Raw genomic sequence first — 20,741 nt, forward strand, 5'->3', positions numbered from 1 at the left:
AGTAAAAGTTAAATCAACTGAAACCAATTGAATGAGGTTTGCTGAATAATTGAACTTAATGACACTAAGATGACTTTAAAGTTATTCATTAATTCTAAAGAAAATCCCAGATTCTTGAATTTGCAATACTGACACTTGTTTTTATTTCTATATTGTATAATGTCCTATACAAAACCATGCGTAAATAGTATTCACATTACAAAAAATATGCACAATACGATAGATTATAAAAGGTAGCGCATAACCCTAATGATACATCTTACCCTATTCTTGACTAAAACTTTATTTGTCTTTTGTTTAGGTGAATTGGAAGCGTCCCACCTATCTGAGCGCATGTTGTTCTAAACTCTACACGCTCTATTGAAGTGTATATTTGCTCAACGCTGACAGAGATATTTATGCCTGATATGCGATCACGTATTCAAGTGCCAGCATTTCTACGTGTGGCTAATGACTGAAGGGGTTCCCACATGAGCTGGTTAAACTCTGACGCCATGATAAGATCAGAGAACAGAGATAAAGAAGAGTGAGAACCTGTGATCAGACAGGAAGGAGGAAATGACTAGACATTAGACATCAGTTCCACTCATTTGAATTTATCAATAAATCTAAAAACCCACAAATTCTCTCTCTTCTTCTCTCAGGCTTATACTGTGAGCATATGCAAAAAGTTGCTTAATATTACCCAGGAGACAAATTACGTTTCAGTCCAGGTGTGCACATTCAAAAGCTCTCGTCATTGCACAACAATATTCGACATTACTGGAAGAGCAATTTTAGAATTTCCTTTGGATACTTTATCTGTTGGTTAAAAAAAACATCTTGGGCAATGATTCATTTCTCAATGACTGGACTGTGTGAGTAAATACGTGCATGGATAAAACAGTTTAAGAGCGTGGCATGACATTGTTCACTGAGGGAAAAAAAGAGAGATAATGGTGAACATGGCAGTTGTCCTAACCGTCCAAAACAAAGGAACGAGGAGTCTTTTAAAGACCAGGGACGCACAGTGATAAACAGCTAATCTGAAGAGATGCAGAGTTCAGTTTGACACAAAACAGGCTTCGCGTGAAGATATGTGAGGGGAAAAGTTTAAAGAACGCTTACAAATAGACAAGAAAATCACACTAAAGGGAGTCTTCAAATGGGAACATTTACAAATAAGCGTTTCCAAGTTTAATTTCTCAACTGAGAACAGTATAAAAGCAAAATAAACAGTGCCACTGAAACAAAGTCTGACAGAGAAATCTCACAAGAAGGAGATTCTGACCACCACAGAAGAAACAACTCGTTTTGGTTACATTCCTTACAAATGGTCAACTAAATAAAATAAGCTACAAATTAACTTTGAAGTGGAAGTAAGCTACTTCCTATAAATGTGTGAGACTTCTTATTCATTAAACCCTTTAGACCTTAGTCATAGTAGTGTCATGTTTAATTGTTAACGGGAATGAAACCAAGGCTGTGAGGGATACAAGTACAGAGCAGTCAAAATATTCTACTGTTTAACAACATACCAACTCCCTGCAGACCAAAACCCCATAAAACTCTTTTGAATGTTTTAAGTTTCACAGTGCACGCCATTCTACAAGTCTACCCCTCACAGATTTGCTTTCATCAGTGTTAAATTCAATATGGCATTGAACCTAATCAAGGTCAATGGGTAAATAACCAAAAGATTAAGAGTGCACTAAACGATAAAACGGCATCCAGTATACAAAACTCTACTGCTCTACAAACCACTGTTCTTATGGCTCTAACATAACCAATACCAAAGAAACAGATTTTTGTGCAAATAAATTAAATGAAAGAGCAAATGCCATTTTACTCCATTTAAGAAATAATACTAATGCTTGTATAACGTTTAGAAGAATTCTAAACTAACATGTTGCGAGTCTAAAACCTACAGAAATGGTCTCTGAATCCTTCTCTCTCCACCTCAACCAGCTCACTTTACTAACCTCTGATCTATCTCATGTAAACACACACAGTGCTGTACTATTGATTTCTTCTCAGTGCTGGCTGCAGACTGACTGTATGATAGACAGCAATGAAGCTGAACGAAAGCTGGGAGAGGAGGACTAGGGACACATGCCGCCCCAGGAGAGAGGCTTCTGGCTGGGCTGAAGTGGGCCGATGAGGGGTGGGGGTGTATTTCTCATCACACACTGGGGGCTTATCAGCAGATAACACACACCGACCAATACAGTGAGCAAACAAAAAAAAAAAGACATTTTACCTTTATTAAAAACAACAGCAATGATGAATAAATAGAAATGAACCAATCTTTTGTTAGCCTTTTCTTAATTTTTTTCCATTATGTAATACATATAACACTCTACAATCAAAGATAATTGCGTAACTATGCAGAGATTGAATTCTGGTGGGATAGAATTCCCCTGGTTGGGAAAAAAAAAAAAAAACAAAAGCTCTCTGTAAAATTACCATCCCTTTGGATTATTTATGTAGTGTTTTAAGTAAATTATGTAACTATGCATCAGGCAAATAAAATGTAAAAATCCTCTAATTATGACAATTTGTGAACTAAAAAGTGCCCATTGGCCAATTAGAAATTGGTACTTTTACAAGCTGTGCATATGCTTAAATCTTTTATTTTTCTTGCAAAGAGGTTCTTTAAAACGAAGATAACAGACGGTCTGAATTTAAAGACATTCCCGTGACAGTGTTATTGTAATGCATGTGTGACAGGGACTTAAAGATGACAGAAGTGCTCACATTATCGAGTAGCCTATATGTCAAGTCCAGCTTTGCAATAGTCCAAAAGCATTCACTGTTCAATGAAGCCTATTCAAAAGCAGTCAGAATGCACTTGTAATTATATTAAAAGATCTCGTTTTTATATTTACTGCACGAGCAATGTTTTGCACATGTGCATGAGTACAAATGTTATTTATCGAGGCGTAACCAGCCACGGTGCCGGCCCAAAAACACATTCAGCTAAATATGGTTTCATTATTAACAGTATTGACCAACATTCTTCTATTTCAGTCCCCATAAGATAAAAAACTATTATAAATAATAATTCATTTGATAAGGCAAACTCTCAATATAACAAAAAACTAATTTTGTAGCCTTTGTCTAAAATTAGCCAATGTAAAAGTACATGTATTCATACCAAAACATTTCAGTACAAGTATTTCAGTTTGGTAGGCAAGTGTACCAAAATTATTTTTTTACATTTTTCAGTAAATTCAAACAATAAATGCCACATTTTGGCACTTTACAATGTGGTGACAGATGACTAACTAGTGTTAACATAAAATAAATATGAATGAAATTAAGTCTAGCGTATTTTGAGAAATATTACATATTTCATTATATTTCACTTACCTCTTAGTGATGTCTTAATGTATGTATAAATAGGTAGATAGGAGAGCCAAATGAATATATTTCAACAACAAACAGTGAGCAATGATTATTAGATTTAAAAATAAACAGTAGCCTAATTGATCTGAGTTTGGTTTGGGATCTGTTGTTAACTGTAACCAAAATAGAGCAGAAGCTGAGGTAGATTACTTTTCCTAAGAAAACTTTAATTGTAAATTCTTCATATATATAAGCCATTGCATATATATATATATATATATATATATATATATATATATATATATATATATATATATTAGTGTCTGTGAATGTTCACATTATGTAGCAAATACCATAACCTCTAGGGAGGGAGAGCATGCTTTATACAAGAGATCAATTCATATGGGAGCTGTTCCCATAGAGATACTGCAGCTCATCTTAACAAAACAAAATCAACAGGTCACTACACATTTGACCTTCCACTTCCTTCTTAACAAAAATGAAAAAGGGGAATTGCAAACAGCCATTACAGAAAAGAATTTTGATAGATTGAGAGAGTCTGTAGTGACAGAAAGAAAAATGTAAGAACTAGTAGTGATTGGATGGATTGTGGAGTCTGGGACAAGTAGAGAGGCCTAATTAAGATAAACCATAATGACCTCACACAATGAAGGAAATCACAATCAGTCCATCAGCTTAATCAACTGGCAAACCCACAGAACCCTTAGAGATTTAAGACTGCTAAAAAGCAAGCAATATATTTTGGCTCTGTCCAAATTCATCTCCCTTAATCTGAGTGGAAATCATTTAGACTCTCTGGCACCCTCTCTTTCAGATACATGTAACCGAAGTAAATGTCTGAGTATTCAGCCTTTGAGTGTGGTGTGTAAGTATAGAATCTCTAACACAGAAACCCACTTTTAGCAAGTTTTTAACATGAAAGCAGGTGTAGCCCGTTTTAACTTAAAAGGTTACTCCAACTCAAAAAGAACATTTTGTCATTAATCGCTTACCCCCATGTCCTGTTCAGTCGGATGTTACGAAGTGACGAGAATACTTTTTGTACACAAAGAAAACAAAAATAATGACTTTATTCAATAAGCAGAGTCTCTCCGCAGAGCCATTTTGCAGAATATCTACTGCAGGTAAACTACATACATTCTTCTGTGTCAGCCGCAACTCAAGGATGAGCTGTTTTTGTTCAAATCTAAGCATAAATACACATACAACACATACCACGGCTGACAGAAGGGCGTATATAGTTTGCGTCCTGTGGATATTCTCCAAAATGGAACTACAGAGCCACAGAAACATAACTTTTGAATAAAGTTATTTTTATTTTCTTTGATCAATCAACAGGTCCTGTACCAACTGCCTGTTTCAATAGAATTCATTAAACAATTTTTCTGTATTATTTAACATTATACACTTCATCTAGATAGTTTTCTGTTAGAAGTATGAGAGATGTTAGAAGATTATTTCCTGAGTTGAATAAATAATAAATAATATTAACATAAATGTGTTTGGTAAATATTAAAATATCTCGCTGGATAATTTAAGTAAATAGGATATTTAAATTAGGATAGAGGGCTGACAAAAAAAAAAAAAGTTCAAGATTCAGAAGTGATGCATGATATGAGATAGCTGTATTACAAAAAAAAACCTAAAATACAGACCAATCAAAGGCAGTGTACAAAGGGCTGTGCTTTTGTGTTTATAAATCTGTCTGTGTGGTCATTCTTTCTAAACATAGAACACGTTGGAGGGGAAAAGAAAAAGGCAGAGGTGATGAGAGAAACACCTGCCAGCTTCTCTCTCGTCTGTCGTTTCTAGAGCAGAATAAAGCAGGCAAGCGTTCATCAGATTCCCTAGATTAGAGCACTTTAGGATATTCAGTCTGGGTGCCTGCAAGAGTATTTTATTCATACTTGATTGAAAGTCCACTACACGCAACCCACAGTTCCACTAATCCACCAAGTACTTCCAAAACAGGGCACTACTATTAACAAGTTTTAGTAACAACAAATATGGCCGAAACATCCACTTCTGCATCATCCAGCCTTTACATTAAGCTATCAAAGAGGGAAATAAGAAACCGTCACTGTGCTCCGCTGCTCTAGTTTCTGTAATTACAGGTTTCTAGCGGCAATTAACATGAAACCCTTTAGACTAATGAAAGTGTTTCGCTAGCATTAGAATACCGAAAGGTATATATTGCTGTGACTACACCCATTGACCTAATATACGGTGGGTGATATCTGCAGGGTCTGAGCTGTACCTGTGACGTGTTTGTGTTGTACTGATTGGTCTGAATGATTTTTTCTTTTTTTATAAGGTCCAACGGCAAGCTGGAGGTTTTATATGCCCCTCCAGCTCTCTAAACACATTTGTCACATGTACAATCACAAACTCAACACACATCATGTATTACAAAAAAAATAAAACAAAACAAGAATCAGATGTGACGGTTAAAGTCTTGCATTTGTACCACTCTATTTAAAAGCATGGCATGCTAAAGATTTAAATTTTCCCCCCAAAAAAAACTATAGTTTACTACAGCACTACTAGGCTCTTTTGGCTTCAATGTACAGTAACTTTCAGCAGTAACACAGAATTACTTAACTGGATTATAAAGAAGCTAAAGAGCCAGACAGTCTTCCTGTTTGCAGAAGTTATCTTGGTTCACTTTGCTGTATCCTCCGCTCTTGAATTAGGCTGTGTACAAAAAGCAAAGCTATTTCCAGCCAGATCAGAGCTCTTTTACATAATGATTACTGAGTGACCGACGGAAAAGGCAAAGTTAAGACATCCTTTCAAGCATGTTGAGATCAAAACGTCTCTCTTGGTCCATAACTGAGGACCATTTAAAATGGTTTGTGGTTCACTTTTTGAGAAAAGAACATCATGAAAGTATATCATTTATAACGCACAAGATGAATTTCTTGCTAACTCTTAGGTTACAGTGAGGATAGTAAGGCAACAGCATTAGTGTAGGTACTTTTAGTGTATATTCATCTCTCCTTCTCTGTAATTAGATTCTGTGAGTTAGATTAGTGGGTATGCAAATATACAGTTATGTCAACGGTTGAATGTCAAATTAGATGCTGAGCAAATTAGGACAATGGCTGCATCCATATTCACACTTTCACCAAGAACAAATCATATAGCCTACTACTGGACAGGAAAGCCCATACGTTTACGGATTTAGCAAGTTCACCAATATTGTGCTACTACTACATTATAAAAGAACATCTTTATACCTCTATTTTGCCTTCTAGTTACATTGACTTTAATTCAATGACTTTATTTAACATCTAATTAACAACTCATGTTTCTTGACACTTACCCAAAAGGTCTGATGATACCCTGGACTACTTTTTTAATGATGCCTGGACACTTTTCAATTGAGAATTGATAACTAATTTTTATCCGGATAATTGAGATCAGTGTTGGGCTGATTTGTTCTGAAATGTTGGCCGTTTACAGCAACGTTTCCTAAAGTTGCCTGCTACATTGCTCACACATTTACCCAGTTTATCATCAGCCTAATAACAGAGGATGCTTCTACTCTAGGATGTATCATAGGTGAATGTAAACACAAAGCATGATAAGATTGTGTGTATTTTTGTTTTTGTTTTTTTACATAATTTCTGAGAAAGCCATGTTTTTACCTAAAGGGAGTGTACTGACCTCAGAAGTGAAAAAGTCAATAAACAATTGAGAATCGTTTGAGAAACAGAAATTATTCTGGTTATTGTAACGAGTCATTATGTGCAGTGCCATTCCACAGCCTGCAGTCAACATGATTATTTTTCATGTCTCTTATCCTCACCAAGGCAGCATTTAGTTTATCATAAATACAAACAAATTAGTAACATTGTAAAGCATTATTATAAATTATTTATTGTCAGTGTGTTTACTGGTAGTGTAGATTAAGTGTGCATTTTGTTTTCGCAAATCTCTAACAGCCATGCAAAGCTGTCGATTTAAATATGTATTCTGTGATGTCAACATTACAGACATGCCTAAACCTGTTCTATCCCGTACACGCAAAAACACACATGCATGCAGAAACATGCAGCTGTAGCACGCACGCACACACACACACACACACACACACACACACAGGTGCAAAGAGGAGGGGTGGTTGTGCCTATCAGCCACTAGCAGGTGAGGAACTGAAGTATTCAAATAAGGTCAAGTGAGTGAGGAAGGAGATAAGAGGACTCAACATGAAGGAAATAGAGAGCCTCGACATCTTGACACAATGCATCAACACACAAACACACAGACGGACTAGCTGAGGTCAGGCGACTGTTGTGACCTTTACTGCCTTCTTAAAACATCACAGAGAGTCACAACATACGCACACGTTTCCTGCAGTTTCGCCTGTCACTGGTATTTCCTTTGGTCATGACTCACGGTTCAGCAGTCTCCATTATGTGGCATCAACTCGATGATCCCAGAAACTGCAATTATGCCTCTTCTTCTCCTCCTAAGCCTGTCACATCCTCTTTTTCTTTCAACGATTCGCCTTTCCTCTTGTATGGAGAATATGAGTTGGTGGCAAATCACCGTTGCTTAAGCAAGGTGAGTTTTTTAATATATGCACTACTCTTGTCTTTTAAACCTAAAGTCCAATAAGACACTTATTTAGCAATTACAGCATGTGTTAAAAAGTGCAGTTGTACGTAACACACTGTGTGAGTGTTAATGAGAGGAAAGAGGGGGAAAAAAAACACCATCTTTGTGCTTCTGGCCAAAGGCACAGCTGTCCCTCTCTATACCTCCCTCCCTCCAACTCTTTCACACACAGTCTGTTAGTCTCCATCAATGATTGTCTGTTTACTTCTCCCTTGACTTATGCATCCTCATTTTTTTAAAACTTCATTTAACACCGCCACCAGTTCTCGATTTCTAAATAACTTTCCATCATTAACTGAGGACGTCTCAGTCAATCACGTCCTGAAAGCACAGTAGCTGACCTTAAAAATTATTTCCCTGCCTTGTGCTTCACACTCCCAGTCTGTACTTTTTTGTTTTCTCCTCCCAGCAATTTTTCTTAACACCAAGCCACATCTGTAACACTGTTACTAAAGCGTTTCTGTCTAGTCTTTTAAAACACTACACACTCCATATCCAGGGAATTGCTTCTCCCCATGGCAGTATGCCACGCCGGCTCCTTCCACGCCAAAACTGGCATCTTGCTTCTGACAATTTAAGTAGTTTTAAATGAAAAGGCTTAAGACTCTCAAGGGACTACCACGTCACGCATTATTGTTTACTAAAAAGCTAGGAAACTTGGCAAAGCGGATTTAACATGACATGGGTTTGGATAACGCGAGGAAGCAAGCGGGTACGTTTGTTTCTGGTCGAGTGGTTAATAGACTGGGGGAGGGTACGAGAGACATGAGGAGTATACTAAACCACTTTTTTAAGTGCTGGAGGTTTTCTCTTGAGACGGGTTTATAGTTGAATCTTTTCACTAATGTAAACGAAACCTTCAAAAACAGTATTTTTATTCATTGCATCTTTAGATCTTCCTTTTATTTATACTGAAAAAGAGCTAACGGTTTTCTCACGAGGCCATAGGAGCAAATTACAACAATGGCAGAACAGTGTAAGATCTATAAGTACCTAGAGAGCCGTTCATCATGGTTAAAAACTCAATTTTTTAAGTGAATTATTTTTGTGCTGGTTGTTAGACGCTAGGCCTGTATTACAGGTCAAAAGATATTTGCATACAGGAAGTATGAATGTTTCTGGAGGCGTGGACACAATTCTCACCACCGGTGTAACGGTAGCTTGCAGAAATGATCACTGAATTGTTTTTATTGAACGGAAAAGAATATCTGTAATAAATGAATACGTGTACAAGAGACAGGAGGAGTAACTGTTAGCCACGTTCATCACCTTTATCACGGTTCTATAATTTTCCTGTCGAGACGGTGGTCTTTCACTTTTTTCTCTAGCCCCTTTACATTTAAATTTTGCGTCATATAAAACATTAACATTTACTTTCTTCGCATCACAGACGTTTTCAATCACGACGCGCGCGCTTGTGACGTCACCGCCGGCTACGCTCGCTCAGGTAGATAAGAAGTTGAAATACAGTTAACGTAGTAACTAATGCGCTCTCTCTTAGCTCTTAAAGTCTTTGGAGATATAATGTGGGTCAACTGCAGATTGACGACCGACTAAACAGACACTTACATTCTACGCAAGATAACTTGAGCACTGCTACAATTAGAAAGCGCACTTATCTAAGAGCACACGGGGGGTTGTTGACCTGCTGGTGAATTTATCACGGCTTTTGTTTAGTATATCAGCCCAGTATACGGTTTAGTAGTTCATAGTTTCGACTAGCTTACTTTTAGACCGTAAAGCTTTCACGAACGAGTCTTACCTCACAGTCGTAGAGATCCGTTAGCTGGTCAATAATCCACTCTTCCAAATTAAGTCTCTTTCTCAGTTCTTTCCGGTCGTATTTCACCGTGACCCGTCCTTGCTTACGGACCGGGGTCTCGGCTTCTTCGGTCGAACCGGGAGGCGTCTGGAAGTAAACGCGAGCTTGCTGACTCGATTCTGGACTTGTTACCGCCGCCATAGTCCGCTAATATTCTGCGAATAACCGGCTGATACAGTAGACCAGGTTCTCTTCCCCGCGCTCGCCGAGCAGAGTGATTTAAAAGGCCACTAACGGATCTGTTATGTATTCCTCCTCACTGGCGTTTGGCAACTTCTTAATATTTCTAAGAACGAATAAAGTTACTCGGATGTTTGTTTGTTTTTTCGCTCGGTCCTGTCACTAAGTCGCTAAGCACTTACGGGACCGCAAACCGCGTGTCTCCCTTCGCGTTAGAAAGTAAGCCCCAAACGCTCGAATCACTTCAAACTCCGGCGTCTTCCTCGTGGCCCACTTGGTTTACTTCAAATAAAGATGGAAGCCGTTTACACAGATTTATCCGTTCATTTAAAGAGAAAGGCAGACTTTTCCCCGCTATAGTACAAAGCAATAAAAACGAAAACAAACAGTGCAGTGTCCCCCTTTCCTTCTTTTTTGTCCTTCCTTTCCCCCTCCTCTCTCTTCCTACTCTGCTTCCCTCAGCCGAGTGATGTGTGTGTAACCCCCTCTGAGCCACGGCTGTCCTTTCTCTCTCTCTCTCTTTGCCTGTCTCTCTCTTCCTCTCCCTCCCCCGTCTATAACGCGAAGTTCACCATCCCTCACTTCAGGCTAAATACAACCAGATAATCCTGTTATTTCAAGCAAGTTGCTAAAATAGGTATGGAACAAAAAAAAACGAGGTTTCTTCGATAGCGCCCAGTTTGCTCCCCGTTAAAACTATCGCGTCTCCCAGACTTCGCGTTTAGTCCTCAGTAGCTTTTACTGTTTAATTGGTCAGGAAGCTGAAGTGCATGCTGGGAACAATATTTTTCACATGCCAAACGTGTTACCGAAGGATTTAGCCTCAGAAGTACAACAGGGAGAGTCAAAATACGCACATAAATGTTTTACACTTAAATAATGCGTTGGAATCGCATTCAGACAATTTTTTTGATTCCAGCTCGAGCATTAAAGTGGAGATAATATGCTCACAATACGTTATCGACGCTAATAATAATGTCGTTTTTGTCTGTGACCTCCAGACAAACAGTCTTCTAAAAAAAAAAAAAAAAAAAAAAAGAAAGCTTGATTTATTCAGTGTGGAGCGGGTCGCCCCCTCACGGGCCATGGCCAGATTGACATCACATGACTAGTCTTGTCAAACAGTTGACTGAGTTATTAATAATGAACCACCAATATAGTACAGTATCGTGATTGAATCTAAAAATGTCCCATGAGTGGAATTAAAATAGAAAAACATTAACAAATAGCAACAAAAGATATACAAGAAGGAACGTTTAGTAAATAAACTTAATGCATCTAGCCCAAATGCGCTAAAACTACTGGGTCAAAATAGTCAGCTAAATATGAACAGTAAACAGGTTTTGTCATAAGCCATACATTGCAAGTAGGCCAACTTACTCTTGCAGTGCATGTTTTATGACAAAAGGAGAGTATTGTGCCAATTTGACTTTTCAAATTAAGTCAAAACTCACTGAGAGCAGCTTTAAGAAGTCTTCCATCATTTATTACTATACAGAAACAAACACCAAATAATAAAAAGTGGAATGTTAGAATGCTGTAGACTGATTATAGAGGCTACATGACATCCGTACCTCTACTGCAACATTTCACAAGTGGCATGAAGACAATGAATTATTCAAAATACTGTGTCTGGATCTTACAGTCCAGTAAACCCGCTGCATTCGGTGGCACAGTTTATTTCCCAGATGCATTTGTACACACAGCCACATGTACAAATATTTAAATAAGCCTACTTAAATGTGTAGAATATTATTACTGATTATTGATATGCTACTGAATTGCATATTAGCATGCGCTAATAAATGTAGAGCAGGTTTGTACGTGCACTCTTGCAGCCCCGCTATGGTCTCAGCATTTCTCAGTCCCTATTCGGTAGGTGTGTGCGGGTTAAGCGGGTAAAGCTGCATGTGTGCTGCATTTGTGACTTGATTCTTGTTTGAACTTGTAATAATCCCCTAAGAAGGGTTAATACTAGAGGATATGCTCAAACAGCTAAAAAACACAATAAATCATGTCGGATCCACCTCATGAAACATGTTTACTCATGTATCGTGATATGTTATGGAAAACAGGGAATTGTGTGAGCTTATAATAATAAAATAAGCTTTTTTGTCGATTTCTACAAGCATTCGCCCAGGCAAAAGCTCAAGGTGAGACTTCAGGCACATTCAGTCCTGAGTAATCAAAAAATGGCTGAAATAAATGCATGTGCAATATCTGTGTTTCCGTCAGGAGTCTGGATTTTGCCTTTCATTTGACACTGCAGAACACATACTCAAAACATTATTCATGAAAGTAAACAATGTAGGTCTAGTTGGCTATGTCTCCTCTAGTCAAACCCCTCCTCAAAAAGCATTTCTCTGAAATCACAACGTGATTCACAGTCTTTATGAATGACCCGGTATCAAATGACTACCTCAAAATAAATTCTGACCAATACGTATTAAATTACGCAGCCGGCACAGAGAAAGACAGCACATACACTTGGTGTGAATTAACAAGCCAGGCATCAATCTCAGTGGTGTTACTGCTGCCACCTGGCTGAAGGGAAAGATAGCAAACAATAGATAGAGAAAGAGAGGTGGCAGAAGGGTGTCAGGCAAACTGAAAATGACCTATATTAGGGGTATAACAACAGAAAGCAAGATAGGGATCTGAGGAGGATCGGACCGAGTGAGGATGCCTGCAGTGGGTGGGGAGAGGAAACAAAAGCGCCATTTTGATGAGAGATTAGTTTGATTAGACCGCAGCTGTGGCCATTGAGAGAAACTGAAGGAACGACGAGGAAAGCAGTGCATTTATAACACAGCTGTTGTGAGAAGCATTTCTGTTCAAATTCGGGCTCTAGCACAGAGCTTCTAAACCTTTATGAATCCAAGACTCCATTGTTCACAACAATATTCCAACAATAGGCCTTGTGACTTTTCCAGTTGTTTCAAATGTACTGAAGTAAGGTGAGCCCCCCAGCTGGAAAAAATATATATATATTCAGACCGTTTATGAAATATTATATCAATCACATGATAAAGTTTCATAATACTACATAGCATGTAACCCTCTGTTTGGAACAAGATTCATTCATTTCCCCTGCATGGTTTAGAAACTCCTTGCCGTGTCCAGTGGGTGTGATATAACACTAGATGGCAACAGCGGACTGTTTGACTGTGGTAGACCTTAAACCAGCCTTGCCTGACTTCAACAAAGAAGCTTTTGAGGAGGTTTCAGAGCTTTTGGCACACATTTCTGCTATCTAAAAAGTAATGTGATCAGCCTTTGCTGCAACTGTAGACTGTCAGAGATTTCTCATTAGGTAAAACAGGGATAAAAGAAAAAAAAATAATAAGGAAGAAACATTGTAGAAAGTTCAGATGAATTTTTTTTAATCAAATATGTTCCGGATAAGGATGTGTGTGTGTGTGTGTGTGTGTGTGTGTGTGTGTGTTTATTAACTTGTGTCTCTGGGCTAAAATACAATGCATCTTTGTAAGTGCATGCTTGGCTTTTGGTCAGAAATAGTCTCTGATTAGAGTGACTAGATCACTCACTTCTCAAAGTTCCAATTATCTCTCCTCTCTCTGCTTATTACTCTGTACCAGCTTTACCAAAGTCATATGCCCTCTTGACTCCACAAATCTTATTCTTCACAGCCAAGGATACATTCAGAGCACAGTATGAGAGGCCTAGCTGGGCTTGACTCTGTGTGCGGTGAGTGTCTCAGAAAGTAATAAAAAATGGCAAGGTGCACCTTCGAAGGGTCTTTCTGCTTTCTAGCTCTCCCAGGAGAATTGCTGTATATTTTGATCTGGGAAGAGGACACCTGTTCAGGAATGAGGAGGAGGAAGGGGGGCAGTATTAATGGGTGCCGACAAGCTGGAACCCTCTTGCATGCCGCAAAAAGAAACAGAGAAGGCCTGCATGAAGACTGGACTCGTAAGCTCTGTCTCGGACATCCAGCTGATTCATTTGATTATCACAACATATTAACTTTACCGTGGTTAGTTAGTTTGTTTATAATTTAATCGAGAGATTTGATCGAACTGAATGCTGCATCCACACCATGTTGAGACATTCTGCTCGACTCTGCAAAACGCTCAAAGCATTAATATATAGGCTATATGCACACTATTTATACAATTCAACAAGTAATCAACACCACTGAAAATTACACAGCTATAGGGCTGTCACAGAATGAGTGAATAAAACTTCAATTAATCAAGCTCTTGTTAGACATGATAGAAACTTCCACGCAGATGTGTTGAGGCAAGTTAGAGCTAAACTTTGCACATCAGCAGGCCGTCTATTGTGTCGGTCAATGAACCTGGGACTTGAAGAGTGCACCTGCTAACCTGCTCTCCACTACTGAATATGCATTTCACGTGATCACAATTTAATAAACATTTTAAGTCACACTGTAATGCCCAAACAGCACATTTAAATTATATACAGGAAGTGAACAAAGAACATTTAGGCCTAAATTATAAAAGAATAAATACATCAAGTAAAATAAATCTCTTATACGTATAACTGCACTTAATTGTTTATGGGAGAATTCGCCAAAGAGCATAGTTAGGCTGTGCTAGCAAGCGCTGAACAAAACTCCAGCGATTACTCATTTGAGCGCCTTTGATTGACCGACGTAAGCTCAACGGAATCACGTGATTGGTTAAAACGCACACCGCTGCAAAAAAATATAAACTAATGCAGACGCTTCTCATTTAATTATAACTTTTAATCAGTTTAATTTTAACTAAGGTGAAGATAAGCCATCAAGAGCGCAATTTAGGGAAAAAATGAAAATTTGCTAAATAATTTTATTCAGCTGTTTAGGTTATGTTGCGTAATTAAAATTATGTTTTGTAATATAACGTAGGGTAATGTGTATGTATATATATATATATATATATATATATATATATATATATATATATATATATATATATATATATATATATATACGTATGTGTGTGTTGGCTAGAGGTAATATCCGCAAAGTTAATGAGTTTTGTTCGTTTGTTCGTTTTTTCATAAGAACTCAAGTTCTTTGGCTCACAGCGCGATTCGTGTTTAACATTCTTTCTTGGAAAGAGGAAAAACAAGCATAAACAGAGGGGAAATCTGCACGAAAGGAAAGCGAAAACTACGATTCTACATGTCGGATACGTTCTGCCAGCAGTACGCTTTAAAACACTGGAATGACAACAGAAAGACGGAAGAATACAGAAGAAAAGAAAAGAAAAACACTCCCTCGTCTGTTCGTTTTTTCTTCCTTCACTTCCTTACTCCCCCCGTCTCCCTCTCTCTCTCTCTCTCTCTCTCTCTCTCTCTCTCTCCTTCCCTGTCGTTCTCGCGCTCCCGTTTAGTTCGGATAAAACATGAAGGAAAAGAGGAGCAAATTCCAGCGGGGACCAAAGTCAAGCGAAAGTTTCTCGTGAACCGGGATCTCATCATTACCGAGCGGATGGACGGACAGGAAGGAAAAGATCAATTCAAGTCCTCGCCGTGATTAGATGTATAAACAATCGCTAAAGTCATAAACTGCGCTCGCTCGTGAATGTGTGACAGTCGCGCCAGCCGGACTCGAGGCGCTGGGTCTGCTCCTGTCCGCTGAAGAGCAGAGACTTCAAACCCGAGAAGCAGAGGCGTCGCCACCCGTCGATTCAGCAGTCATGGCCGGGGCGAAACCGGGAGTACACGCGTTGCAGCTCAAACCGGTGTCTGTCCATGAGGTGCTTAAACGGGGGAGCAAGTTTATCAAATGGGACGAGGTAAGAAGATACCGTCCGCCCGCGCGTCTGTGATTGTATGTGGCGTGATAGTCGACTGGTGTTGCATGTTGAAGTAATTTACGTCGGAACATCTGACACCCAGGATCAGGAGTTCAACACTCTTCCATTAGATCTCGACTTCTCGTGTTTACTTCTCAACACTCAGCTTTCTTCACGCCTTCAACTTTGAAAGACGTTTAAGTTGTTCTGCAAAATATTATCTGCTGAGAAACGAACAAAAAAGTGTGCTAAACGCGTACAATCACGAAATATTTCATGCGGAGTTGGGTTTAACCCTTTCGTAAAGTTTCTAGACTGATTTGTTGACCAGTTTAGTGCCAGACGAAAACACGTGGATCAGGAGCATTTTCTGATCCGTGATTATTAAACCCCATCCTTGGTGTCAATAGACAGGAAACGTAGTTGTTGTTGTTGTGTTCTTTCAAGCTTGTTTTTTCACACTAAAAGAAGAACGGTTTAAAAGCATCCTCACGATGTTATGTTATAAGACTGTTTTAGGCGTTAGGTTAGTGATATTAAGAGAGTAACATGATATCAGATCACACTTTTCAAAACTTGAACCAACACAGATTCAGTCAGTCACATGAATAGCACTCATAATGTTCATTTATAGTATCTATATAAAAAGTAATAACACGCATTTACACATTTCAGATTGCGGTGCATGTATTGATGATATATCATGAGTAGATTTAGGTATGACTTCCAGAACATATCTACATGATTAAGTACCAATTACAGACCAATACAAGATGTGCCTGTTCAGGACAGTTTGGGAATCACATAACTCCTGCCTATATGAATGTGTTTGAATAAAATACTAATAGTTAATAATACATTGAAACAAGATAAATGATAAAAAAATATTTTTTCTTCATGCGTGTTCTGTTTGTTGTAAACATGTACAATGTCACTTGAGGATAGCATTGTTTTCATTAAAGGTCAGAATGAAATAAGTTCAAGAATGATATTTGATTCACTGGAACAGAAAAAAACAATTCCCTCTTGAGTATTTCTTCTAAGGGGTTAACTGCAACATAAACGCATATGTTTACAAGAAATCACCATCTCCTCTGAATTCTTCCGCGTAGTTGCTCTCCTGGCAACAAGGGCCTGTGTGTGTGTGTGTGTGTGTGTGTGTGTGTGTGTGTGTACACGGATCATGTTTCAAATCTCACATTGGATAGCCATTACAGTTTTAATTATGTTGAAGGATTAGAGTGAGAAAATCTTCACCCCTTTTGCATTATTTGAGCAAATCATTGAGCGCTGCTTTAGTTGATCCTTGTAGCTCTTAACTGGAGCGCAAAGAGCCAACACCTTTTGATAAGAGCAGCGTTGAGTACGGAGAAAGCGCCTTGTACAACTTGATGCACTTCATGTCTTAAAAGTCATTAATAATTAACTTAAGCAGCCCATAAATGCTGAGTGGTTTGTATTGGGCTGACTCTGCTTAGACATGCTCCAGGTGTGTGTCTGTGAGAGAGAGAGCCTGTCGTAAACCTTCAGTATTATAGAAATGTTCAGACCGTTGTCGATAGAAAACAACATTTCATTTGGAGCGTGTTAGTGCATCCACTGGCAGATGAGCCAATGTCTTTAGAGGCGTTCATAAATAAATAAGCAGCTGTATTTAACTGTAATGAGGTCTTATTATATCCTCATCTGAGGTCACAGCTATAGTTAAGGACATAATAGTCCATCTATCAGAAAGACAAATGAACCTTCTATTGTCCCCAGCAAATGTTGACCTGTTTTTGGTGAAGAATATGCTATGAGTAATAATAATAGTAATAATTTAATGTTTTTATAAAAAACAAACAAACCTATGATCCAGATTTTTGTTGCTGTAATATGTTTAACCCATCAGGTACATTGGATCTAAAGACACGTCCAGTGTACAAAGCCACTTCTTTTAAAATACTACATGGTGGCAGATACACTACAGCATTGAGTACTTAAACAGCGGTGGCACTTATAGTTACTGTAACAAATAATTTTGCACAAGTGGGGATAAATGGATTTGTTGCATTGTGTGCGCAAAGTGGATCTATGATACAATCACAATGCACATTTATTTCAGCACATTTATTGTAGCTTTATGATATACAAAAACACATATAGTGTATATACATAAAATACACTGCTAATTAAACAACGGTAGAATAATACAGTTTTAATCAAATATGTGAGATTATGGAGAAGGTTGAAAGATATTTAACATTTTGATGCTTTGAACAACTTTATGATTTTAAATAACTATATAATAAATATCTATTTTTGTGTAATACAGTTTTATCTAAATAAACTGTATTTTCCTTAGGGGAGTCTTTAGGCCCGTTTTACTGTAGTCAAAAGTGGGTGGATTATTAATGGTTTTCAAAGATCACAGGTAAACGCTAAGTTACATAAGAGGGAAAAACAGTGTTCTGTTTCATCTCAAAGATGAAAGGTGTAAGTCACACAGCGTTTCTGATGTCATACTACAGTTTGAATGATCTTCAAATAACGCAGACATGGATAAAAGCTTTTAAGCTGAGCAAACAAACTCGCAATATGTAATTATGTCAGGTCAGGGCCTGAGCTCTTTGAGTGATGGTATGGCTAAGTAACAGTCTGCCGTGTGCTTAAATCCCTTTCATGCCTTGCGTTCTGTCGCTGTGCAGTTGTGTCACTGATGATGTGCAGGAAATGAAACGGCACAGGGCTCAGTTCCACGTGGTGCTGAATGTCAGACTACAATGAGGAACCGGTTGATGCAACAGTGCTCTGCCTCTTCACCACCCTCCTTTTTGTGTGCTGTTAATCTCTTCTTCTCTTTTAAGGAAACCGTAGTCAAACATTGTTGCTACTGATGCGATCTACTGATCTATAATACATTATCTAATTCTCAGAACGAAGCGGCGCGAGGCAGACAGTAAGACGCAATGCTCCAGTGCACCTTTAAACATTCAATGAACCATTTTCTAAAACTCGGCTAGTCTGGGATTGAAAGCCGACTTGGACGGGATCCCAATTGATCACGGAATGGACTGCAGCTAAACTTAATCCCCTTCGTCAAGACCTCTCCGGCTGCATACGCGCTGCAACTAAATACACCCCTCTTCTGACTGATCAAGCTCCTGTGCTCACTTAGAGTTTGGTTATTTGTAAAAATGTACATTGTGTCGCATTGCTAAAAAGTTAGGCACAGTGACAATTGAGTTTTCATTATATCTCCTGATTGCAGCACCCAACTGAGCAACTTAATGTAGCCGTAAAAAGTAGAAAAGGTTAAAAAAAAACCTATATGCAGTTCGGTGAAGAAATTGTTGTAGTATTGATGCCTCAGCAAATCGGCTAACCGTGAGCTTTGACTTGCAAATTTATTCCTGGTCTTCCGCTTGACAGGTGTCTTTGGAGGAAGTGAGCACCGAGTGTTATAGTTGTTTTGGAGCCATGAAACATAAACATAAGTAACGCTGACGAATTATACGTGTGTGTTTGAGAGAGAGATAGACAGATGTAGCTGCCTCGCATGCTTTTCAAGCGGGAATATAAATGTCGTCCAAACCCAGTAAGGACGGTTTGGAATGAACATACCCTCTGTCTAAACAAACCAGTCTGACAGAGGATTCACAGGGACTATAATATTCATCTTTTTCTCTCCAAGGGAGTTCCACAGGAAGTATTTAGGGTTTGTGATTAACTGTGTGAACTGCAAGCAACTATGCAAGCGTTTCTCTCAATGGAGCAGAGAAAACAGCAGTGACTTGGACGCACACGGGGTGATTGAGTGAGGGATCGGCTGGTGTAGGAGGATGAGTCTGAGAGGGGAGGGCGAAGTGTGCGTGAGCTTCGTACGCGGAGGCCAAACAAGGAGATAACATGGAGGAAAATACTGAGAAGGCATGCTGAGGCACACAGACATTAGAGACCATGTAGGCAGAGAGGAGAGAATCTCAGGAAAAAAGACTTCCGTTACCGTTGACCTCCTCGCTTGTCGGTCTCTTTCCACTTTAGTCTTCCCTCCTCTTTCTTAGCCTTCGTCATGCACTCATGCTAACTGCTCTCAGTAGCAGGCGCAAAACACATACGTGATTGATTTTATGAGGTGTGGTAAATCTGGAAATCTCACACGATTAAGTCCACAAGTTAAATATTATCGCTTTATATCAAGTGTGACAAGCTGTGTGTTTTGTGTGTGTGCATGTGTGTTTAAGGAACTATTTGCCTTTGAGCAAGTAAGGAGTTGCGCATGTTTAGTCATGTCTGGTGTGCATGTGTACACAAGAGCTTGGCGCATGCTGTGAAGGGAATCGCTCGATGTATTATTATATTAATGTTGTTTACGTGTTTATGGTAATTTCAGGCATTTTTGTGTGTGTAGCGACTCATGATCAAGGGGTGACATTAACTGAGTTTTTTTCATATATTTTTCAAAATGTAAAGCGAATTAATGTAAGCATTATTTATTACTTTTGTGTTACATTATATGGTCTGCTTTTGCTACAAAGCTACCAACCAGAACACCACAGAATTTCCATTTCTATTTAGGCCTATTCATTTAGCAGACTCCTATCCAAATCAGCTTAGAAATGAGGAATACAGGGGATTTATCATAAGGCAGTATTGACACAAGAAGCGCTAGCAATATGAAGTTTCAAACATCGTCCAGAGTACTACAACCTAGAAGAAAGAATAGGAAAACAAGCGTGTGTGTTCCTTGGTTCTAGGATTGTGACTCTGAGTTTTCTTTACTTTCAAATAGCTCGTAAAGCGCCATGCACATTTTACTTTCACTTTTAAACTTTTGTTTCTCCACGATGGTACCATGAGTTAGTAGGATCCTTTACAAGTTTAACTCTTGTAAGCATACTTTACTACTTTTAGACCCGGTTTCACAGAAGGTCTTAGAACTAAGACAGGATTAGGCCATAATGCAATGAGGAAAATTAAGTCATTTTTAATTTACATGCCTTACAAAAACCATTACCGGT

General features: G+C 38.5%; 2 protein-coding genes and 1 long non-coding RNA gene across 6 annotated transcripts in view; 2 read left to right on the forward strand and 1 right to left on the reverse strand.

Annotated features, from left to right (window-relative positions):
• The window catches only part of LOC122348461, a 26,765-nt gene extending 23,243 nt beyond the window's left edge, over positions 1 to 3,522 (forward strand). For both annotated transcript variants that reach the window (XR_006251328.1, XR_006251329.1), the window contains exon 4: positions 302 to 3,522. This is a non-coding gene — a long non-coding RNA (uncharacterized LOC122348461). The remainder of the gene's footprint in view (positions 1 to 301) is intronic.
• ppp1r14bb (protein phosphatase 1, regulatory (inhibitor) subunit 14Bb) overlaps positions 1 to 10,661 on the reverse strand; it is a 17,691-nt gene extending 7,030 nt beyond the window's left edge. Inside the window, exon 1 of the mRNA XM_043243916.1 lies at positions 9,734 to 10,661. Coding sequence (XP_043099851.1) covers positions 9,734 to 9,934 — 201 coding nt within the window. The 5' untranslated portion in view covers positions 9,935 to 10,661. The remainder of the gene's footprint in view (positions 1 to 9,733) is intronic.
• A 4,453-nt stretch (positions 10,662 to 15,114) lies between these two features.
• The window catches only part of plcb3 (phospholipase C, beta 3 (phosphatidylinositol-specific)), a 44,156-nt gene continuing 38,529 nt past the window's right edge, over positions 15,115 to 20,741 (forward strand). For 2 of the 3 annotated variants that reach the window (XM_043244406.1, XM_043244407.1), the window contains exon 1: positions 15,116 to 15,741. In XM_043244406.1, coding sequence (XP_043100341.1) covers positions 15,643 to 15,741 — 99 coding nt within the window. In that variant the 5' untranslated portion in view covers positions 15,116 to 15,642. Of the gene's footprint in view, positions 15,742 to 20,741 lie in introns of all 3 variants that reach the window. The other variant, XR_006251354.1, reaches the window with a different exon arrangement.

Source organism: Puntigrus tetrazona, chromosome 7, assembly GCF_018831695.1.
Source record: "Puntigrus tetrazona isolate hp1 chromosome 7, ASM1883169v1, whole genome shotgun sequence".
In the NCBI taxonomy this organism is placed as follows: domain Eukaryota; kingdom Metazoa; phylum Chordata; class Actinopteri; order Cypriniformes; family Cyprinidae; genus Puntigrus; species Puntigrus tetrazona.